Here is an 18482-nt window from a genome sequence, read left to right as displayed (position 1 = left end):
GCTGCAAGTTTGAAGGCAATTCTCTGCCTGTTCGGTAGATAAAACAAAAATGACAGCTATAACACACAGGGAGATCCACAGCAATGAAAATGCAGAGATAAGTATCAGACCCCATTCCTCCTTGGCATTTGCTGCTCTGAACATTCACCGAGATTAGATCCTCTTAGAGAACACCATAAATTGCAATGTGTAGGCACAAGGGGGTGACTTCAGCCCGGAATGAAGACACAGACAAGTTTCCCAGCTCCTACAAGTTTAAAGTTAAATGGTACTTTTGTAAGGGGTTTATGGCTAAACATTAGAATGATGGAAGGAGAGGGCAGAGAAACTGCAGCCTGCCTTGCAGTGACTGATATTGGAAAAGGAAAGGGAATAAGCTAAACTGGCCTTCCAGTTCAGTGCCTGCTTTGCAGACTGGTGTGCACATGTGTACCATGTTTATATATCTATTACCTTGTTAGCTGCACAGAATCCTGGCTTTTTTTCCTCCCATACATTTATGAACTCCCCATGATAAGGACTTCACCCCCAACCTCAACGTTTGTGTGGTGCCTAAAGAATGTTTAAATTCATGCCCAAGGAGCTCAGGTACCTACTATAACCTAAATTCTTAAAACTGAAGCTCTAACAGCAGTGAAAATGGAAAAGTACAATACTGCCCCTCCAAACAGACACATACATGCATGTTCACACAAGTCCTAGTTTGGTCTGCACGCATGTTAATGCTGCCCACAATAACAAAAGTTTCAACAACCTTTTTTGCAGTTGCAAAACAGGACAAGATTCTGTTTTTTACTTCTGTAGAACAGATCCTTCGTATTTTTCCTTATTTTTCATTCAAATCAATAATTAGAAAAATACACATTTTCAAAGCAATGAGACTTGATAATGGAACTTCATGACCTCAAGAAGAGTTTCTTACCAAGTTATTTAACTTATTAATTATTAGTTAGTTGTAAAGGGTAATTTAAGGGTGTGCAGAGTCTTAGCATTACTAGAAGAACAGAAAATTCAGTTTAATGTTAAAATACCAAAAGCCAGCACAAATATCAAAGATCTGATGAACAGAAGCATTTTGAAGAGCACAAATCTAGTCGTAGTTAAAAAATAAACAGAAATCCAGATGCTGGGAACAAGCCATTTAGGGAAATTTTTAAAAGCTAGCTTCACTTCATATACATTTCTCAAATGAGAGTGAGAGAGACAGAGAAAGAGAGAGAGAAAAAATATGGCTAATGAGAACAGTCTTTCCACATTCCCCAGGAAGCAGCTCTGCTTAACATTTCTGTTCTGTGAATTTAAGAGAGTCAGCAGTGGTAAATTTGTTTTTAATATTCAAGCTTTCAAGCCTTGCAAGCTAGTTGGCCAATGGCCCTTTCTATTCCAATGTTTGTTGGTGCCTTATTTACACAAGCATTACATCCGGAGAGCCTTTGAATATAATTTCACGTGGATTAAGGGAAGAACATTTGCTTCTGCTAATCAGGACATCTGGTTATTTTTGTAACTCACAGACATCTGCATTAGGCAGTTTGACTTCCCCATTCCTCATAACAAGGTTAGAGCTTAAGAAGCCTCAAGGACCTCTAGTTGAATTTTAGTGTTTGCATTTTCTCACAGCCAGGTCTGTTTCAGAATTTCTTTTCCTAAATAGCACAAATCGATCAGCACCTTCACAGGTATACACATGCTTTTATAGCTAGCACTTTCTATGCATGATTTTATAGCATGTATCTTGTACTCCACAATTTTATAGTAGTTCAAAGCTATCTACATCTTTTTAAGGAACAGAAAGCACATATTCTCAAAAACCATGGATGAAAACATCCAATTAACCTTATGATACACATAACATGGGTGTACTTCCAAATATTCAACCAGGCCACTTATGTAAGACTGGTGTCAGGACTTGTTCTGAATCTTATTATCACTGTGCTTTGGTTTGTCTCTTACTAGCAAGTTGTCCTGCAAATCTGTTCCCCTCACTGAACAAAAGAGTATTCTTCCCTTTCTATTCTTCAGGACAACCTTAATGATTTCTCCAATCTTTTAAATTCATGCTCAAATTCTTCTTTAAACAGTTTCAAGTGAGGTTAAATTTCTCTGCCAGACATTGTGCCACACATACTTCAGAAAGAGGGATTTCAAATGCAACAGAAGCCTTTTGGAGAAGAGCTGAATCAATCAAGGCTTGGCTCTCACTTCTTTGCTGCTTTCATTTTGCTACATTCCTTTCACAAAAATTCATTTTCAACACTCATCCCAGAGTGTTAAAGTACTGAAGTTTGAAATTATACACTCTCATTCTCAGTTCGCAGGATTCTTCTCTCCCCGCCCACAAATCATAGCTTTTATCAGTGCCTTTGTTATGCTGGAATAAGATGTTTTCTTGATTTTTAACCCTACATGGGGGGGGGGGGGGAGCACAAAGTCAGCTTTTACAGGCTCTGAACATAAGCCAACATCCAAAAAAGATGTAAAAAACATATTTCTAGTACTAACAAGAGTTAGCAGGAGCCAACGGATCCGGGGAGAGTTTTTAAAAACTTTTTATTTATTAAAATTCTCTAGATACAGATTAACTTTCTTTGTACAATATTTATTACAGCTTCATCTGCATAGAAGCTACAAGTGCTCTGAGAAATGGATTGTAAAATTGGCTAGTTTTGCTGTAGATTTCATGTCCTTCTTGAAGCATTATTTTCTAACTTTTTACAACTACTTCCCTCAAAGCAGCAACACCGTCTCACTGGTCTCACTATCCCCTTCCCCTCCCATCCCTGGTCATTGCCTACACTTACTATTTGGATTTTTTTTTTTTTTTTTTTTTCAAAACCTCTCATTCTGAGCTTTCCTATCAAGTAGGCAAAAAGACCTCCACTTCTCATCCCACCCATTCCTTAGAGCCTGTGGTCTTCTCACTCCCAAACACCTAACTCAATCACATTGTCCTCATCGCACTATACTGTTTTATGCTTTTCTTGTTTTTTCCTTCCTATTTTTCATTTCAGGAAAGGGGAAAAGGAGATACAAAACAAAGGTATGAAGCAGAAGTTGTGTGCCCAAAGTCAAAATGACAGCATGGGGGAACAAACCCCAAATTCTGTCCCCCACACTGTGTTAACTTTTTAGGCACAGTTCCTCCCCCAAATAGCAAATGAAAGCAGCTCACTTGCTTAAAGAAATGGCTACTCAGTGATCTCACTGCAGTGTTAGATTGACTTGAATTCACAGCATATTGTCTACACCACAGTATGTAGAGGCAACCATATCTTTTTATCTTAGACAATGTGAGCCACATGACCCTGCAGCCAAAGCAACTTGGTTTTCAATCTCGAACAGGTTCAAAATACCTACAGAGTCACCATGGAGCAGTTCAGGTGACATAGCTCCACCTCCCCAACGTGCCTCACAGTAGTAATTTGTCCATACAGGCAGAGCGCAGTGCTTTTTCCGGCTTCCAAAGTTACATTCATTACAGGAAGCATCATCCACCACTGGAGTATGGGGCAAATTTAGTTAGCTTCCAATACATGTTGTGTTTACATCCACACAGTGCTGTTGAAAAACCTCACTGCTGATAAAAAAAAAGTGTGAATCTAAACATGTCCCAACCTTCCATCACATCAAGCAAAAAAATTTATGATCTTCTAATAAAAGAATGGAAAATTACAGATTAGGCACTGCACATTATAACATTTGGCTAGCAAGCACCACGGCCTTTTAACAGCTGCCACCCAAGAAACAAACCCCTGCGTCCTCCCGATTTGGCTAGACCAAATTTGAATATGGCAACACAACAGCCCCTCCTGTAACATTTCAATTTAAAAGCTCACTATTAGGTTCTGCTATTACAAAAATAATTCAAACTCTGAAATGCCATTTCCTTGAACTAGAGCAAGGATTTACAAAATGTTATTACAAATCTCACTCTGCTGGGTAAGGAAGAGGAGTTGGACCTGCTATGGAGACCTTCAAATGGGGTGAGTAGTCAAGCAATCAAAGAAGGAAAGATAGAAGGTGTATATAGTGTCTCGCCTTCAGATACCTTGGGGCTAGCAAACATTTTGTTCCTATAGGAAATTATATAGCTCTAGATCACTACCTATTGAGATCCACTATTCACAGCTTTTTGCTACAACATGAATGGCTTATTAAACCTACAACATATCTGTTTTAGTTAACTTCTTGGTGGAGAGGGGCCAGGAAAACAAAATGTACTTAAATGCTGAATTTTTTTTCCAGGCTGAATGCCTTTCATCCAATAAGACATTCAAAGCAGTGACCCAGCAAATGGATTGAAAAAGCAATCTTCCGTCTCAGTGCCGCATTATCATTCCTATTCAGTATTCTCGGTGAGATATCTCAATCAGCTGGATGTGTGTGTAAGTGACAGCGCAGCCCATTGCTGGGTTAATTAAACATTTGACTTTAACACCCTCCCCATCATTAAGCAAATAAAAACAGATAATTCAAACTGCACTTCATCCATGGGGTACACAACATACATGTCAAAATTAAGAGAGTCCAAGGCCCTCAGGGAGTTCTACTCGGGGAGGTAATCAGTTTAAATCTTATCTGGTTTATCAATTATTCTATTGATTAAAGCAGGGTGATTATACAAAACTCCCTCTTGCCACATGGGATACATGTCAGCAGAGCAGGACAACATAGGGAGGCTCAAAAACGATTTAAAGAAAATACAGACAGATGAATAACAGTCTATTAGTACATGCCAGCAATCCATAGATGGAAAGCCTGATTCTTCTTTTTAAGCAAGTGAATTAAAGTCCTTCCAAATTAGAGTGCCAATGTTGCTACCTCATCTGCTTTAAAATCACATCTATATGTTGAAAGAGCAGCCTTTCTTCGTTTTAAGCAGGTGATTTCTTGCCCAGTATTTGAGACATGTTTTATTGATACTGGTCTTGGAACATAACAAAGACACGAAACACAAGGAATCCCAGACTTTTAAAAGGCATTATACTTATCTATCAATGACTCTCAAAAAGTGGATGAAAAGGGCATTCTCAGCACTTGAACTCTCCCACATACGTACATGACATAGTCATAAGTAAAATGCTGTATTTTAACAATTAAAGTGTGACAGCTTATCTTAGATCTAACAAGATTGTCCTTTGGAGTTTGAGATTTTTTTGCTTTGCAGCCCTCCAAAGTGAGACACTAGCAGCTGTGGGAGCTGCCACTGCCACATTCTCCTCATTTTCAACAAGCCCTCACATGAAATCCCACCACAGTAGTCCTTATTGCAACTTCTCTCTTGCATACAGCCACAGTACACAAAGCAATTCCAGTTACTTTTCATTTTTTGTTTCCAGATGAAGAAAGGTTCAAAGGACCTCTGTCTCTCCCAAGATCTGTTCATGTCCTGATCTGTGAGCACAGTCCCACCTCTGCTATCTTCCCAGTAACATTTTCTTTCAAGTTTTATTGTCATATCCTAAACTGGATCCTAAACTGGCCTGTACAAGACCTTGACTTACACATACAAACCAGGGACCTTTTAAAAATGAAACACTGCAGTCTAGGAAAAAACAACAATTGAAATTTATTTCTAAAAGTTCCCTCAAAGCAAACAATTAGCAGCAGAAGAAAGATTAGCTTTAAACCAGGGACCTTCTCCCGCCCCCCCTTAACATCTCCTACAATCTGTTCCATAATGGTCAGACTGGTAGCACCAACTAATTGTTAGTCATCTCATCACATCTCAATTTTTAACCAGGACAGAGGGTGCGAACCACAGTGGTCAAAACATCGACAAGCTGGAGAGCCCCAATGCCCCACTGGCCAGTGCTGTTGGAGTTGTAGTCACAGAAATTTTAAGAAACAAGAATAGCTAAAAAGCAGGGCTGAGGTATGTTCTTGCCCTTCGCTTTCAGAAACAGATTATATGCCACTCCATATTGGCACTGTGTGTGCATCCAACCATACTTCAGCCTCTTCTTTGTAGATCTCTTTTCTTTGGAAGCAAACTAGAAGCCTGCATTAGCATGCTGTATTTTACTCTCACCACTAGAAATACTGAGGGTGCTATTTGTAATTGTATTCTTTTAAGAGGTTTGTTCTCTGCAGCTGTTTTCTGCTTGCAGTGTATTTTGTGTAATCAGCACATCATCATAAATACATTGGCTGTTCCCCCGAGGGAAGCTGTCACTGTTTAATTTACAGAACAACCTGGCCAATGTGAATTCTAACACTACAGCACTATGGCAAGAAGTTACCACACTTGGAAAAACAGGTTTCTATGAATTTTTATATCAAGAGCTGGTCCCAGGACAATTTAGGTTCTAGAAATAGATTGTTTTTAAAACCACTTTATACACTGGATGGAATGGATTCTTTCCCACTTACAGCCTCTTAAGGCAGCACCAACTCACTCCCACATTATTTTAAAGGTGACAACCCCAATCCCTCCAACACGACCACCTTCACTTCTAACTTCTACCAAAAGAAGGGACTGTATGTAGGTGTCTGATACTACACACCAATTTTATTTATTTATTTATTTTAAATTAAGAACAACCCAAACCATCGTGTTAGTTGTCTTCATTTCAACAAGGGAACATACTCTGTTGCAAGGTCAAATGTTATTACCTACATCAAAGAGTTGCTGCATAGTTTATTACTCTGAAGATGCCGTAGAAGAGCAAGGCATATTCCTGAAAGAGTAAAAACGTATGCAGTTTTATTGGCTGAATGAAGAGTTGCTTCCTTTGTTTGCTGGGTATACGGTTGTATTTTGAGAGAATAAATCACAAGGATTTTTGTAGAAGGTAGGCAGAAGCGGATGGTTGATCTTACTATATACAGACACAATTCAGAAAATTCCATAATGGTACCAAATCATATTGGAAATCATTTAAGAACTAAACATGAACCTCAAATAAACATTTGGGCATGACCAATGAGTAACTTGGATATTTCATTAACAATGGCTACTAGAAGCAGTCTACCTGACTACTTGGAAAGGGAGCCAAGAAGGCTGACAACCTGATTTTATTTTTTTGTATATATATATTAAAAATAAAAATGCTAAAGAGAAACAACCACAAATGTAAATAAAATCAAAACCAATTTAATGTATAAATTTGTTCTGGAATTCTCCTCCAAAAGCAACACAAAACTATTTCATAAATTAAAAAAAAAAAACAAAAACCAAACGCTCTGCATTTTGGGGGGCAGCAGGTTGTTAAACAAATTTCAATGAAACTGAAAATTCCCAAGTTCTGTGTACAGTAGCACTTTGCTGATTCTCAGTGGTAATTAGAAGCCCTGTTTAACATCACCAGACACAGGGCAAGTATACAAATGCAATAAAAAAAAGAATCATGCACATCACAGAGTATTGTTTATGTATTTTGACAAGCATAGTTTAATTTTACTTAGTTTGTAGAGCATTCTAGTAAATTATTTTCATCTATTTGAAAAGTAACAAAATCTAAGGAACAACCATTGAAGCAAAATAAATACCATTGTGTCTCTGATATGGTTTATGAGAATGATCTACCAAACATACAGAAAGCGGAGTGGAAACGGCTGAAATTTTATGAAGAACTGAGTCATCTGATTGTCTATAGAAGAAAGAATACAGGAAAAATAATACCTGACTATTTTTATGCACCATGTAAGTAGTAGCCAACAGAAAGCAGAAGAAATAAAAAGAAACCCACCTGACACAGTGTAGCAAAGAAAGTATCTCTTCAAGCTGTGAATTTTAAGATTAGGAAGTGCATTTCTACTCTGAATGTTTGGGTTTGTGCCCCTGAAATGTGCATGTGGTCACATAAATACCTGATTTCAAGAAGAAATATTTCATTTTGTTCTCCCTACACACACATTCAGAACTACCTTCTGCATGTTGTATTTCCCAAGAGTCACTGAATTCTGACTAATGTTGGCTTAACTGCTGGGTGATAAAGTACTTCATGACTTCTCCAAATTTGTGGTAAAATTCCATATTTTCATTTTTAAATTACTATTATTACTTAATGTTGTATTAGCTCTTTGCAGAAGAGTTATGCAGAAATAGGCAAACTTGAGCTTGTGCAACTGGCTCCCTCTGAAGCGCTGCCCATAGAGCCATCAGATTCAAAACGATAACCGAGCCAAGTGATTTACAGCAGACTATGCTGGTGCTAAACACACAGAAACGTTTGTAATTGCTGCGAGGGGACTGCAGTGGGGTACACTTAACACCTCCTTTCTTCACATAAGGCAAGAAAGATCAAGATTAGACGTTGGAAGAGCATGGAAAAGTCACTAAAACGTTAATTTAAAAAATAACACACGAAATAGCACGAAGAAGCGGGTTCGTTACAGACCTCGGACCGCCCTGGGCTGACGGGAACGGCTCGGAGGAGCCGAGCCGCGGGCTGTGGGCAGGCCTGGCCGTCCCCGCCGCCCCTGCAGTACCCGCCGGGGCCGTGAGAGGGCAGCACAGTACGCGGGATGGCCGGGCCCCCCCGCCCGGCTCCCGGACACATGCGCGGTGGCGCGTGCGCGCACACGCACAGCCTGATTCTAATTCAATTAGTGCAGCCTGCAACTCCAGAAAAGAGTAATTCAATTAGTGCATTGTGCAGCTCTACAATACCTCCAAGCAGATGTTCACAATCCTGAGGAACTGGAGCTAGCTTTAAAAATACCTGTATGCCTTCAATGTGGCGCTGCATATGCCATTTGTCACTACGGCTTTACACACCTTTCTGACTTCTAACAAGGGAGGAAAGAAACCTCGGATGAGTTTGGTTTCATTTTTTAGACTAATCAGCCGAAGTAATGCCGGCGAGCTAAAGACCTTGCCCTCTCCTTATCAGGAAGGGCACGTTAGGTAGTAACAAGATCATTAATGCAGAGGCTGAAGGAGGGGAGGCCTTTTAGCTACAACGCAGTTTAAATTAACCATCATGCTGGGCATACCGGAGTGGTATTTCTCAGTGACAGATACTGTCACACTTCTTGATACTCAGACTGAGGAATTGCACATGCAACTCTTGACAATCAATACGGGTGCAGAATAAATGCCAATTTCTTATTACTAAATTGTAACGTACTACCAAAAAAACCCCAAACCGTCTCCACTGATCCGCAGAGGATGACTCCTTTGCCACCTGAAAGGAGGGAAGCGTCTCTTGTCATTGCTATTACCCAAGAGCTGAGATCCTGCAGCACAACCCAGGAGCTCTCAGAGTTTGGTTGGCTTCCCAGAATCACCAAGTAACAGCACAGGTTATGCCCCCAGCCAGACAAGGCCATTAGATTTAAAGGGGGATAAACCCTAAATATGTTTAACAAAGCTGCTCTGTAGTCACTGGGCATTTACTTCATATTAAAAAAAAAAATAAATTAAAAAAAAAATCCCCAGCTAAGATAACCCTCTTGGTCCTCCTACAGTGAAGCTCCCAAAAGTCTGAACCACAGATGGGGGCTGGAGACAAGTGCAAGAATTACGCAATTAATCCAGCTTCATTTCTGCTCCTTCTCGTATCCCCTCTCATGCTTTTATAATTGCTCTTGCCAGGTGCTAAGATGAGGAGAAAGGGAAGAAACTGCTGCCCAACACCTCCAACAAGAAACTTTGCTTAAAAAAACCCAGGTGTCACATTGTGGCAGTTCAATATTTCATAGCCAATACAAGGAATGTGCAACAACACTGCAACTTTAAATCTTTGCCTCCCGTGTCAGTCTCTCTCCTCTCATTGTAATGCCAAAGGGAACAGCAATCAGAGTGGAGATGTTCAACGTGATAGAGGTCAGGACACCAGTGGATCAACGTACCAGAAACACGACCTTGTTTATTTTTTTCCCCGGTATTATTGTTTACAGGGTGCTTTGCTCATGTACCTTGTGGTTCTTAGCTAAAAGATGAAATTACAGCCCAGGATGAAGCGCTCAGGCACACATCCAATTTGTGTTTCCATCTCAGAAAACAAAAAGCTTCTGAGGCCCTCGGGCTGCCATTCAAACTTGGAGAGGCTGACATTTTTAACAGCATGAACCAGAGACTGGCAGAGGGAATGATCTAATGCATTTCTGACTTGTCAATCAAAGATCTCACCTCTGCTGTCTTGTAAACAGTTGGGGGCCACCTAAGTACATTCATAACCAGGGGAGAGCCTGCCGCCAGCCGGGGGGTGCTGGAGCCACATGCTCTGGCTATTAGTCACCAAAATTATGATTCCGTTTTAGAGGCGCACTGTAAACAGCCCGCGGGCAGATTTCACACGGCCGCTGGGAGAGCATGAGGGGGGAATGCAAAGCAGGTTCGGTGAGGGCAGCCACGTCTCCACACCGATGGAGTCTATTGACTGGACACCCCATCTCTCTCCCAATTAAGAGACAGAACTACGCACACCAGCAAACATTGGCTCCAAAGCTGATTTCCTTCAAACTCCTTTCTCACAAACACATTTCTGAGCATGCACAATTTGCCCAGCCCAAGACTTTAGCTTTAACCTCCTGTATAACCATAAATAATGTACTCCTACTCACATTTACACTGCATTTCCCAGCAATAAGATGTCAACTTTTAAGGCAAAAATGCATGAACAGGCTAAGGAAATTCAGAGAGACAACTGTTTCTAACAATTTACTGACAATGCTTCTTTACCAAATACTCTACTTCCTAACACAAAAATATAAACATTAGGGAAAAAAAATAGATGTAAAATTCATTTGAGAAATGAGTTTGTCTCTGCCTCATGGCTGCAACAGGCTTCCGTCACTACAGGCTGTTTACATCTTTCATACTCTCACCTTTCTCCAAAAGCGATCTCAGTCCAAAGAAAGGAGTGCTGTACACCATGTCATGCTGCACAACCTCAAGTGCATGCCTGTTTACTTCAATTTACCTAGCACAGTACACCCGTGCTTTCCTCAACCAGGACACAGCTTTCTGCCAAGACCAAAGACGACACACCTTGCTTCTGCAAAACCACACAGAAGGCAGTCCCCTTCATCTGATAAACTCTGATGTGCAGTTCTTGATGATCAAGACCTTCACTTCAGTTAAAGGAAAATGTGAATTTCTGGCATTCTAGAGACACTTGTGTATTCAACAAGATGCTGCTACCTCCACCACAAAAGTTAATCCTCCTCTTTGACTACAAGTGCCTGTTACAGAAATAGAGTTTCAGATCTGGCAAAATAAAGGTGACAAGACAACTCTTTTGCTTTTTCACTGGTGCCTAGGCTCCAAAGAAGTAAAAGCATGACTGTTGTCCCCAAAAGTTTACAGTCTAAACTGGAGCTGATATTCGTGATGGGTGTCAATTAGGTAAAAAGGAAGCGCTGGACTGTTCTCTGTGATTACCCTGATACATAACCTTTGGCAAGACTTTCAAATTGCTCTTCAAGCCTCCTCATTTATATAATAGCTTACAGAAATAAATTCAAGGAAGTACTGTGGTCTTCTGCAAACCTGGAAGGATTAATACAATCATTTCCTTGGCATACTTGATCGGTGTAATTATAAATTAGAATTTTCAGAGAACTGCGACTATTAAAAGCAACATAAACAGAGCCTTGTGAGCACGCATAAAAAGTATTTCAAAAGGGAAAGTAATTATCTTCAAATGAAAAATATAATGAAAACAGACACCTGTTGGCACATCTGGAAACTTCCAAAGCATGGATTTCTAGGAAAAAGAATATACTCTGCATAATTTTTTTTTTAATTATTAAGAGAATCTACACACAACCTAGTTTTCAATTGCTTTGCAGAATAACAGTACAGTAAAATTTGGCACCCAAGACACTGAAAATAGAATGGATGGCCTTTTTCTCTTGTTAACACAGCCTCTTTGACCCCTTCCCACAGTGCCTTATAGGAGTTCAAGTTCCAATTTGCTGCCATCTTCCACCATGATCTCTATGAAATTCAGTTACTCAATAGACTATGAGTTGCAAAGCCCTTTGAGAGAAGAGATGTTAAAAAGAACTGTTTCTAGCTCCTTATTCCCCCATTCATGGGTTTAGCCTTAAAACCTTTCCCACTGTGGGAGGATTGCCAAACAGAGCTGAGGAACCAGAAGATCCTGTTTTCACACAAGTGTCTCCAATAATAAAAACACACAAAGAAGAAAAATGAACTTATCTGACATATTAACAGAATCATCTCTAAATCTACTATCTGCCAATGTTTCCCATGAGGAGTCAGCAGGGCTTTAACTGAGCTATTAAAAAAGAGCCTCTTTCCACATTTCTGTCTGAGCATCTGAAGGTAAGCATGTAAATAACTAGACAAATTCAGCAGTGACTAAGTAGCCTTCCAGATGGCATCTTCTCTTTTGCCACAAGCAAAGAACATTGATATGCTTCTCCAGTTACTTCAAGCTTGCTATGGAAAAAAGAAAATAACTTATTATGAGAAAATTTGCTGGGCTACAAGAAAGTCTTTAATGCTTTCCTGAAGATTCGATATCAAAAAAAGCATTAAAGAACGATGAAACATTGCAACATCACAGCTTCAAGCAGGCTCCAAACCACTCCCATGTAGACTTCTGCACTGGAAAATGCAGAAGCCATGCCTCATAGAGGGGAGTTTTCTTCAAACCATGCAAGTTAATGGGGACCAAAGCCCATTGAAAAAAAAGGACTGAAATATGGATGACTTATTGCTGCAAAAGCTGTTGCTGGCAATTTAGCTTCTCCCGCAATTGGCACTAAATGTGTTCCTCAACATAGCAGTCAGAGCGATGTGAAGAGTAACAGTTTTTAGATGGCAAGTGGGGCAAGGCTTCCCCAATTCCCATAGTCACTAAATACACATGGAAATGTCTCTCAAAATCTGCAGGAATGCAAATGTCAAAGTCCTACTACTCTCCCAAGAAGGCAGTACACAGTGAATAGTTGTGCAGCTGACTCATTTGAACCCAAATATCAATGCACTGCATTAGCAGAAAAGATATTGTTCCTATCTATCCTATCTATCATTAGCAAGAACATCTTGAGCTAAAAGAGGCTAATTTCCCTTCCCCTTTGTAATATATGCTTATTCTGAGTAATCAAAAATAATTCAAGTAGAAAGAAAGGAGTCCCAATTTGAGTTTTTAAATTGCTTTCCATATACTGCTAAGGTTCTCTGAAACCTGGGCTTAAAGAGATCTGAGATTTATTCAACAGCAGAAAGCCCAAAAATGAGGCCCATCCGATTTAGTCAAATTATGCAAATCAGGATTAGAAGTAGGAATCTAAACTCTGCCTGTTGTCTCCAGAGTCCTCTTAGACTAATAAAAAGTCGTCTTCCCCCTCCCCCATGGAAAGCTCCACTAAAAGCTTGCTTCAGCAAAGGAGACCTGGCAGGACACCTTCCAGAGTCCATCAGTGCTACTGCTGGGTCAGCAAAAAGACTTGCAGCAAAATGATGCAAGACACTTAAGCCTCCCCTGAGGCTTATTTCCACAGTACTCTCCTAGCCCTGGGAGGAAGAAGTCGAATTCAAAATAATCTTTGCATGCTGTCCTTTAGAGGCACATAATGAACTTTCACCAAAACGAGTGAAAGTTTCAGAAAGATTCTAGCTTATTTATTATGTCTGGTTTTGCAAGATGCTGATGAATAAAACTCTCTGCCACAGGTTAGGTCAGCAGTAGCGTAATCCAGCAGCACAAACCTTGAAGTCAACGTTCATGCTACCATGAGCTCCAACAAAAACGTTCTCTATAGAGATACTCCTAACGTCTCTCAGTTACTGCAGTTCACACATCTCGGAGACAGAGTATTCAACATGAACATAACATCTCTGCTGTTTATATCCATGTCATTGTAAAATGCTTGCAATGATCTTGAGAGCCTTGTGTAGGTTTCTAGATGCTCACCCAATAGCTGCCTCACTCTCTACCCACAGGAAAGCATCTGCATTTTGCAAGATTCACTGGTCACCCAAAGTGCCTGAACAAACCTGTTTGGCAGAAAGCTATTTCATGACAGAGAAAAGCTTGAATCTAACAAAATCAGAGACCAAAGAAAAAAAACAGGTTTTCTTTGTTTGCCTTTTGATTGACAGCTTACTTGTACAATAATTTTCTGTGTCAAAATGTCCAGACTACTGCTAACAAACCTGAAGTAAACAAATGCTGGCATCAATTATCACTATGGCAATGAACCCACCCCCTCAGTCCTCTAAGTGGCAAACAGAAAACTTAGATAGGAGGGGAATCACTCCATGAATAGCCAGACTGGAGACTGCGTGATGGATACTGTTTGCCAAATATAATTAAGTGGTATATTTTTGACACAACTGAAAGCCAATGGAAAAGATGATGGTACCAAGCCAATTTAGACAAAATAATTATATTATATTGAGGTAATGGAAATGTCCCAGCACTGACCTACCCTGAATCGACACAAGATGGGTTTAAATACCAGCAATCTGAATGACATAAGAGAGGCATATAGTATGAAGGAGAATAAATGGCGGTAAAGCAAGCAAGTAAAGGAGGAGATGCACACGTACACAGACAGAGAGAAAAGAAGGAGCGGGGAGAGACAGAAAGTACCTGGAAAGCTGGGAGTGCGCCAGTCCCTGGGTTATACAGGCATCGCAGTGAGGGCATGCTGTCCGCCAGGCTGGAGCAGCCCAGCCACAGAGATCTGGGCATAGAGCACTGCAGAGAAAGGACAACTATGAGATGGGACTGTATGAAACAGGATGGCACAGATTACAGGAACTTTCAAGGCTTAGCCAAATGGCATCAACACAACTGCACCTGGCGTTAAAGACTGAGATATCTTTAAGAGAACACAAACTGCTGATGAGTCTTTTCCTTGAGAGAAGCTTTACAGATGTCATAATACCAAGAAAAAGTCACTATGGATCAAGAAAGTAAATTTTTGGTCAGTTTTCTACACCAATGTGTGAGTTTCTCCAGTAACAAAAAGTTTCTTTCCAATTAATCAGACCTCTTCTCCATGCACAGCCACGCTCCAGGCACAACACAAAGCAAGTAATTTTGCAAGGGAAGCAGAAAAGGAAATGACAACTTTAAGTGTAATACTGGCAGTGAAAGAAAAGGTTTGGGTTTTGTCTGTAAAGGGGATAAAAGGAAAAACCTGCAATCCAAGGTGAATAGGAACTTGGTTACACTTTATGTAAGTTTAATGTTTCTGCTTGCCTTGTTATTCATTAAATAAAATACAATTATTATAATAAATTGATTCTGTTCCTCCAAACACAAATACAAAAAAGGAGCCAAAGCAGCCATCAAGGAAAATACTAGCCATTTTGATAGTTAAAGCCTTTACCCCCTGAAATATAGAGAGTTGCTTGTTCATTTTACACCACTACTATTAAATTTAGGGATGCATTATGATAGCAATTGCTTTTACCAGCCACGGAGTTTTTGATGCCATAAGCACTACTGCATTTGCCTAATTACTGGCAAGGCAGGAAAAAACAAGTATATTTTAAATGGGCAGATAGCTATGAAAACTGTAGGATGTGATAGATTAGATGCTAGAGATTTCAAACCCTCATACTCTTATTTTTTGTAATCCTCCCCCCCCTTTTTTTTTTTTTTTTAAAGGGGGGGATGGGAGGAAATCTGAGTGGAAAGGGCAGCTGGAACGGGTATGAAATGACAGCTGCCTTTTGAGCCACCATTTCTTGCTGTTCTTAAGAAGGCTAGAAAAACTTGCACAATCTTGCACTAAATTAGTACGTAAGAGCAACATATCCCATCCTTGAATGAGCAGAAAGGTGATCACCAACATTCATAATCTGGTACTGTGCAGACAGCCACAGAGAGATTAACCCTGTCTATCACCACGTTCTTTGCTGTACTTTGTTGCAATTTACACTGCTGTTCCAGAAATAGTATTAAAAGACTGCTGGGGAACATAACCTATACAAATGTGCTTATTAGAAGTTTACGATACCTTAAAATAAATTCCTCCCCTCATTTTTGTTTTTTAAAAAAAAAAAATCTTCACTTTACAAAGATACTGAAACTCGAGTAGTTTGTGGTATCACACATCACATGAATTTGTAGCTAATGCCCCTCCTGAAGACAAAAAAAATTACAGCCATAGTATTATAACAAGCAACAAAAATCTGAGCCATACTTCCTTGTCTGCCATCCTAACCTCCCAGAAAACAAACACTCCCACACACAAAAACCTTCCAAATGCCAGTAATCTTTTCTTTGTAATGTAATACATATCACTGCAGCTATTAAAAGCTGTTCTGACAATCAGCCTTAAAAATATATATATATATGAAGTGGACTTCTATGGTTAAGCGTTTCATTTATTTAATAATGCATTTACTTAAATCAAAGGTGTTTATTACTCTCCAAGAATGTCACAGTAACAAGGAAGATTAACTACAACATGGCACCTCTGATGATGATAACCTAGTGCATTTGCTCTGCATCAGCTGCTTACCATTACCCATCCTAGGATTTATAACAAAAAAAAAAAAAAAAACAGGGGAAATTTTTTTTTTTTTTTTTTTTTTGCATACAGAGTTAGCGAAGTCTTGCCTCATCATTTATTCCCTTTTCTCAAGCTTTCTCATCCCTTGTGCTGGCTCAGGCTTTTGTGCTGCAATAATAAGCTCAAAGAACTGATTGCCATTAAAATTGATTGACAAGATAAAAGAAGTTACTTTAAATATTTGTACTGACCAAAGCATGTAAAGACACAGAGGCAGGAAAAATGAGGACCATTCTGTCAGCAGAGAGGCAAGCTTATGTTGCCTCAAAGTTTATGTGAGATTATGGCTCAAGTCAGAGTCACTACAAGCTGCAGGTAGGGCACGCTGTTGTGCCAGGGCACCTACAAGGTAATGAAATGTCTTCCTCTAAAATTGCCATGATAACAAAGGAAAACATTGGAGGTCTATTCTGCAGAAATCTCTGTACCTACAGAGGATGTAACTACTCACCCATGCACTCCTGCTGCTTAGCATCATTCCAGAATTAGGAAGTATGTGGTAAAAAATTACCAACACCTTAGATGACTTCTGAATCTGCTCCAGTATATAACAAAATTTATATTACCAAAACAGTTCTGTTATCTATCTTAAAAAATAAGTGTGAAATTGCACACAGTGTGGGAGAAAATGTCATTCCTGTACTTGCCTTTTACCTATTGAAGGAAGCAGAGACGCTAAATTACTGTTGGTGACTGAAAGAGGCTTATTCACAAGCATGAACAAAAGGCCCCAGGTGCTTCAATAGAAACAGCTTGTGTGTAAATCAGATGAGTGACCCAACAGAACAACTTCATTTACAGCCTGATCTCTGAAAAATCTGAACAGCCTCTATCCCCATCCACTGAGCAAACCACGTGTCAAACACTCACTTTTGTACTGTCAGCTCCACAAACAAGGGACTGGCCTCAACATTCACTACTTGAAAGCTGACTGACAAAATCCTCTACTGAACTTAAGTCAATCTACATTGATTCTTCAAAACAAAGATACAGAGGCACAGCGTTTGGACTACAGCCAAATGGGAATGCTGATATTGCTTGCTAAGTACTGGTCCAGGATGCAGCAGTCTCTCTACCTTCCTGACTCCTGACTGTATTAATACTTTGGATGTCTGCACAACTTTTGGACCCAGAGATGAAAGCTTAAAAACTAAGCATCTTTCATACACATTGAGTGGCATAAGATAGGGAATTATTTGACAAAAACCACAATTTTTTTCCAACTGATTTTTAAGTCCTATTCCCTGAAGTCTGAAATATATTTTCCCACTAAAGAAATACAGGGAATACAGTTTCAAACAAGACCTGTAACCTCCTTCTGACAGAGGCTCGTACCAGCTGCTCCACTGGTGATTAAAATGGGCTTGCCTTACTTTGAATTAAAATAAGCTAGAAGCATTCACAGTCACTGGCTGAGCTGAGTGGGCAGTAAGGGAAGCCGTATTGTAACCTATTCAATTACTCTTGTAACTATACTCCAAGAATATTTTTGACTACATCAGATGTTCTGCCTCTAATAGACTACCCTCTCTTCCAATCATTTGATGTCCTAAAGACAAATCTCAATACACACTCAAAGGCTAAAGTTTTGCCAGTGCTAAAAATTGGTTATTTACTTTATTTGCTATTGCATTACAAGATTATACATTACTATTTCAGACTGTTGGGGTTTTTTGTTTTGGTTTGGTTTGGGTTTTTTTATCAAATTTGTTCTCTTCTAGCCCTTCAGCAAATACAATATACTAGGGGTAACTAACACAGTTTTAGTAAATTGTGTTACAGGTCAGAAATACATCACCTTGTCCTGTAAAACTAAGTGGCTCCACATGGGGAAAACACAAAAGTTCTTGGACTACTACAATTTACAACTATAGTGCACAGGTGTGACAACACAAACTTACTGTACTGAACTCACTGTAAAACAAGAGCCACAAAAAAAATTAATCAAACAATAGTTTAAGAATATTTTCTTTATAAATACTTCAGATAAATTAATTAGACGGTAGTACAGAATGACTGTCTTTAAC

At 39.6% G+C, this 18482-nt stretch overlaps 1 protein-coding gene across 7 annotated transcripts in view; it reads right to left on the bottom strand.

Moving 5' to 3' along the window:
* The window catches only part of BTRC (beta-transducin repeat containing E3 ubiquitin protein ligase), a 120668-nt gene that overhangs the window by 78017 nt on the left and 24169 nt on the right, over positions 1-18482 (bottom strand). For 4 of the 7 annotated variants that reach the window (XM_010564830.1, XM_010564832.1, XM_010564834.1 and 1 more), the window contains one exon: positions 14520-14627. The exons of the other annotated variants lie outside the window; for them this stretch is intronic. In XM_010564830.1, coding sequence (XP_010563132.1) covers positions 14520-14627 — 108 coding nt within the window. The remainder of the gene's footprint in view (positions 1-14519; positions 14628-18482) is intronic. 7 annotated transcript variants of the gene reach the window in all.

Source organism: Haliaeetus leucocephalus, unplaced genomic scaffold (genome assembly GCF_000737465.1).
Source record: "Haliaeetus leucocephalus isolate CR32 unplaced genomic scaffold, Haliaeetus_leucocephalus-4.0 Scaffold184, whole genome shotgun sequence".
Taxonomy (NCBI): domain Eukaryota; kingdom Metazoa; phylum Chordata; class Aves; order Accipitriformes; family Accipitridae; genus Haliaeetus; species Haliaeetus leucocephalus.
The sequence above is the reverse complement of the archived record's forward strand: the minus strand, read 5'-3'. Positions and strand labels throughout refer to the sequence as shown.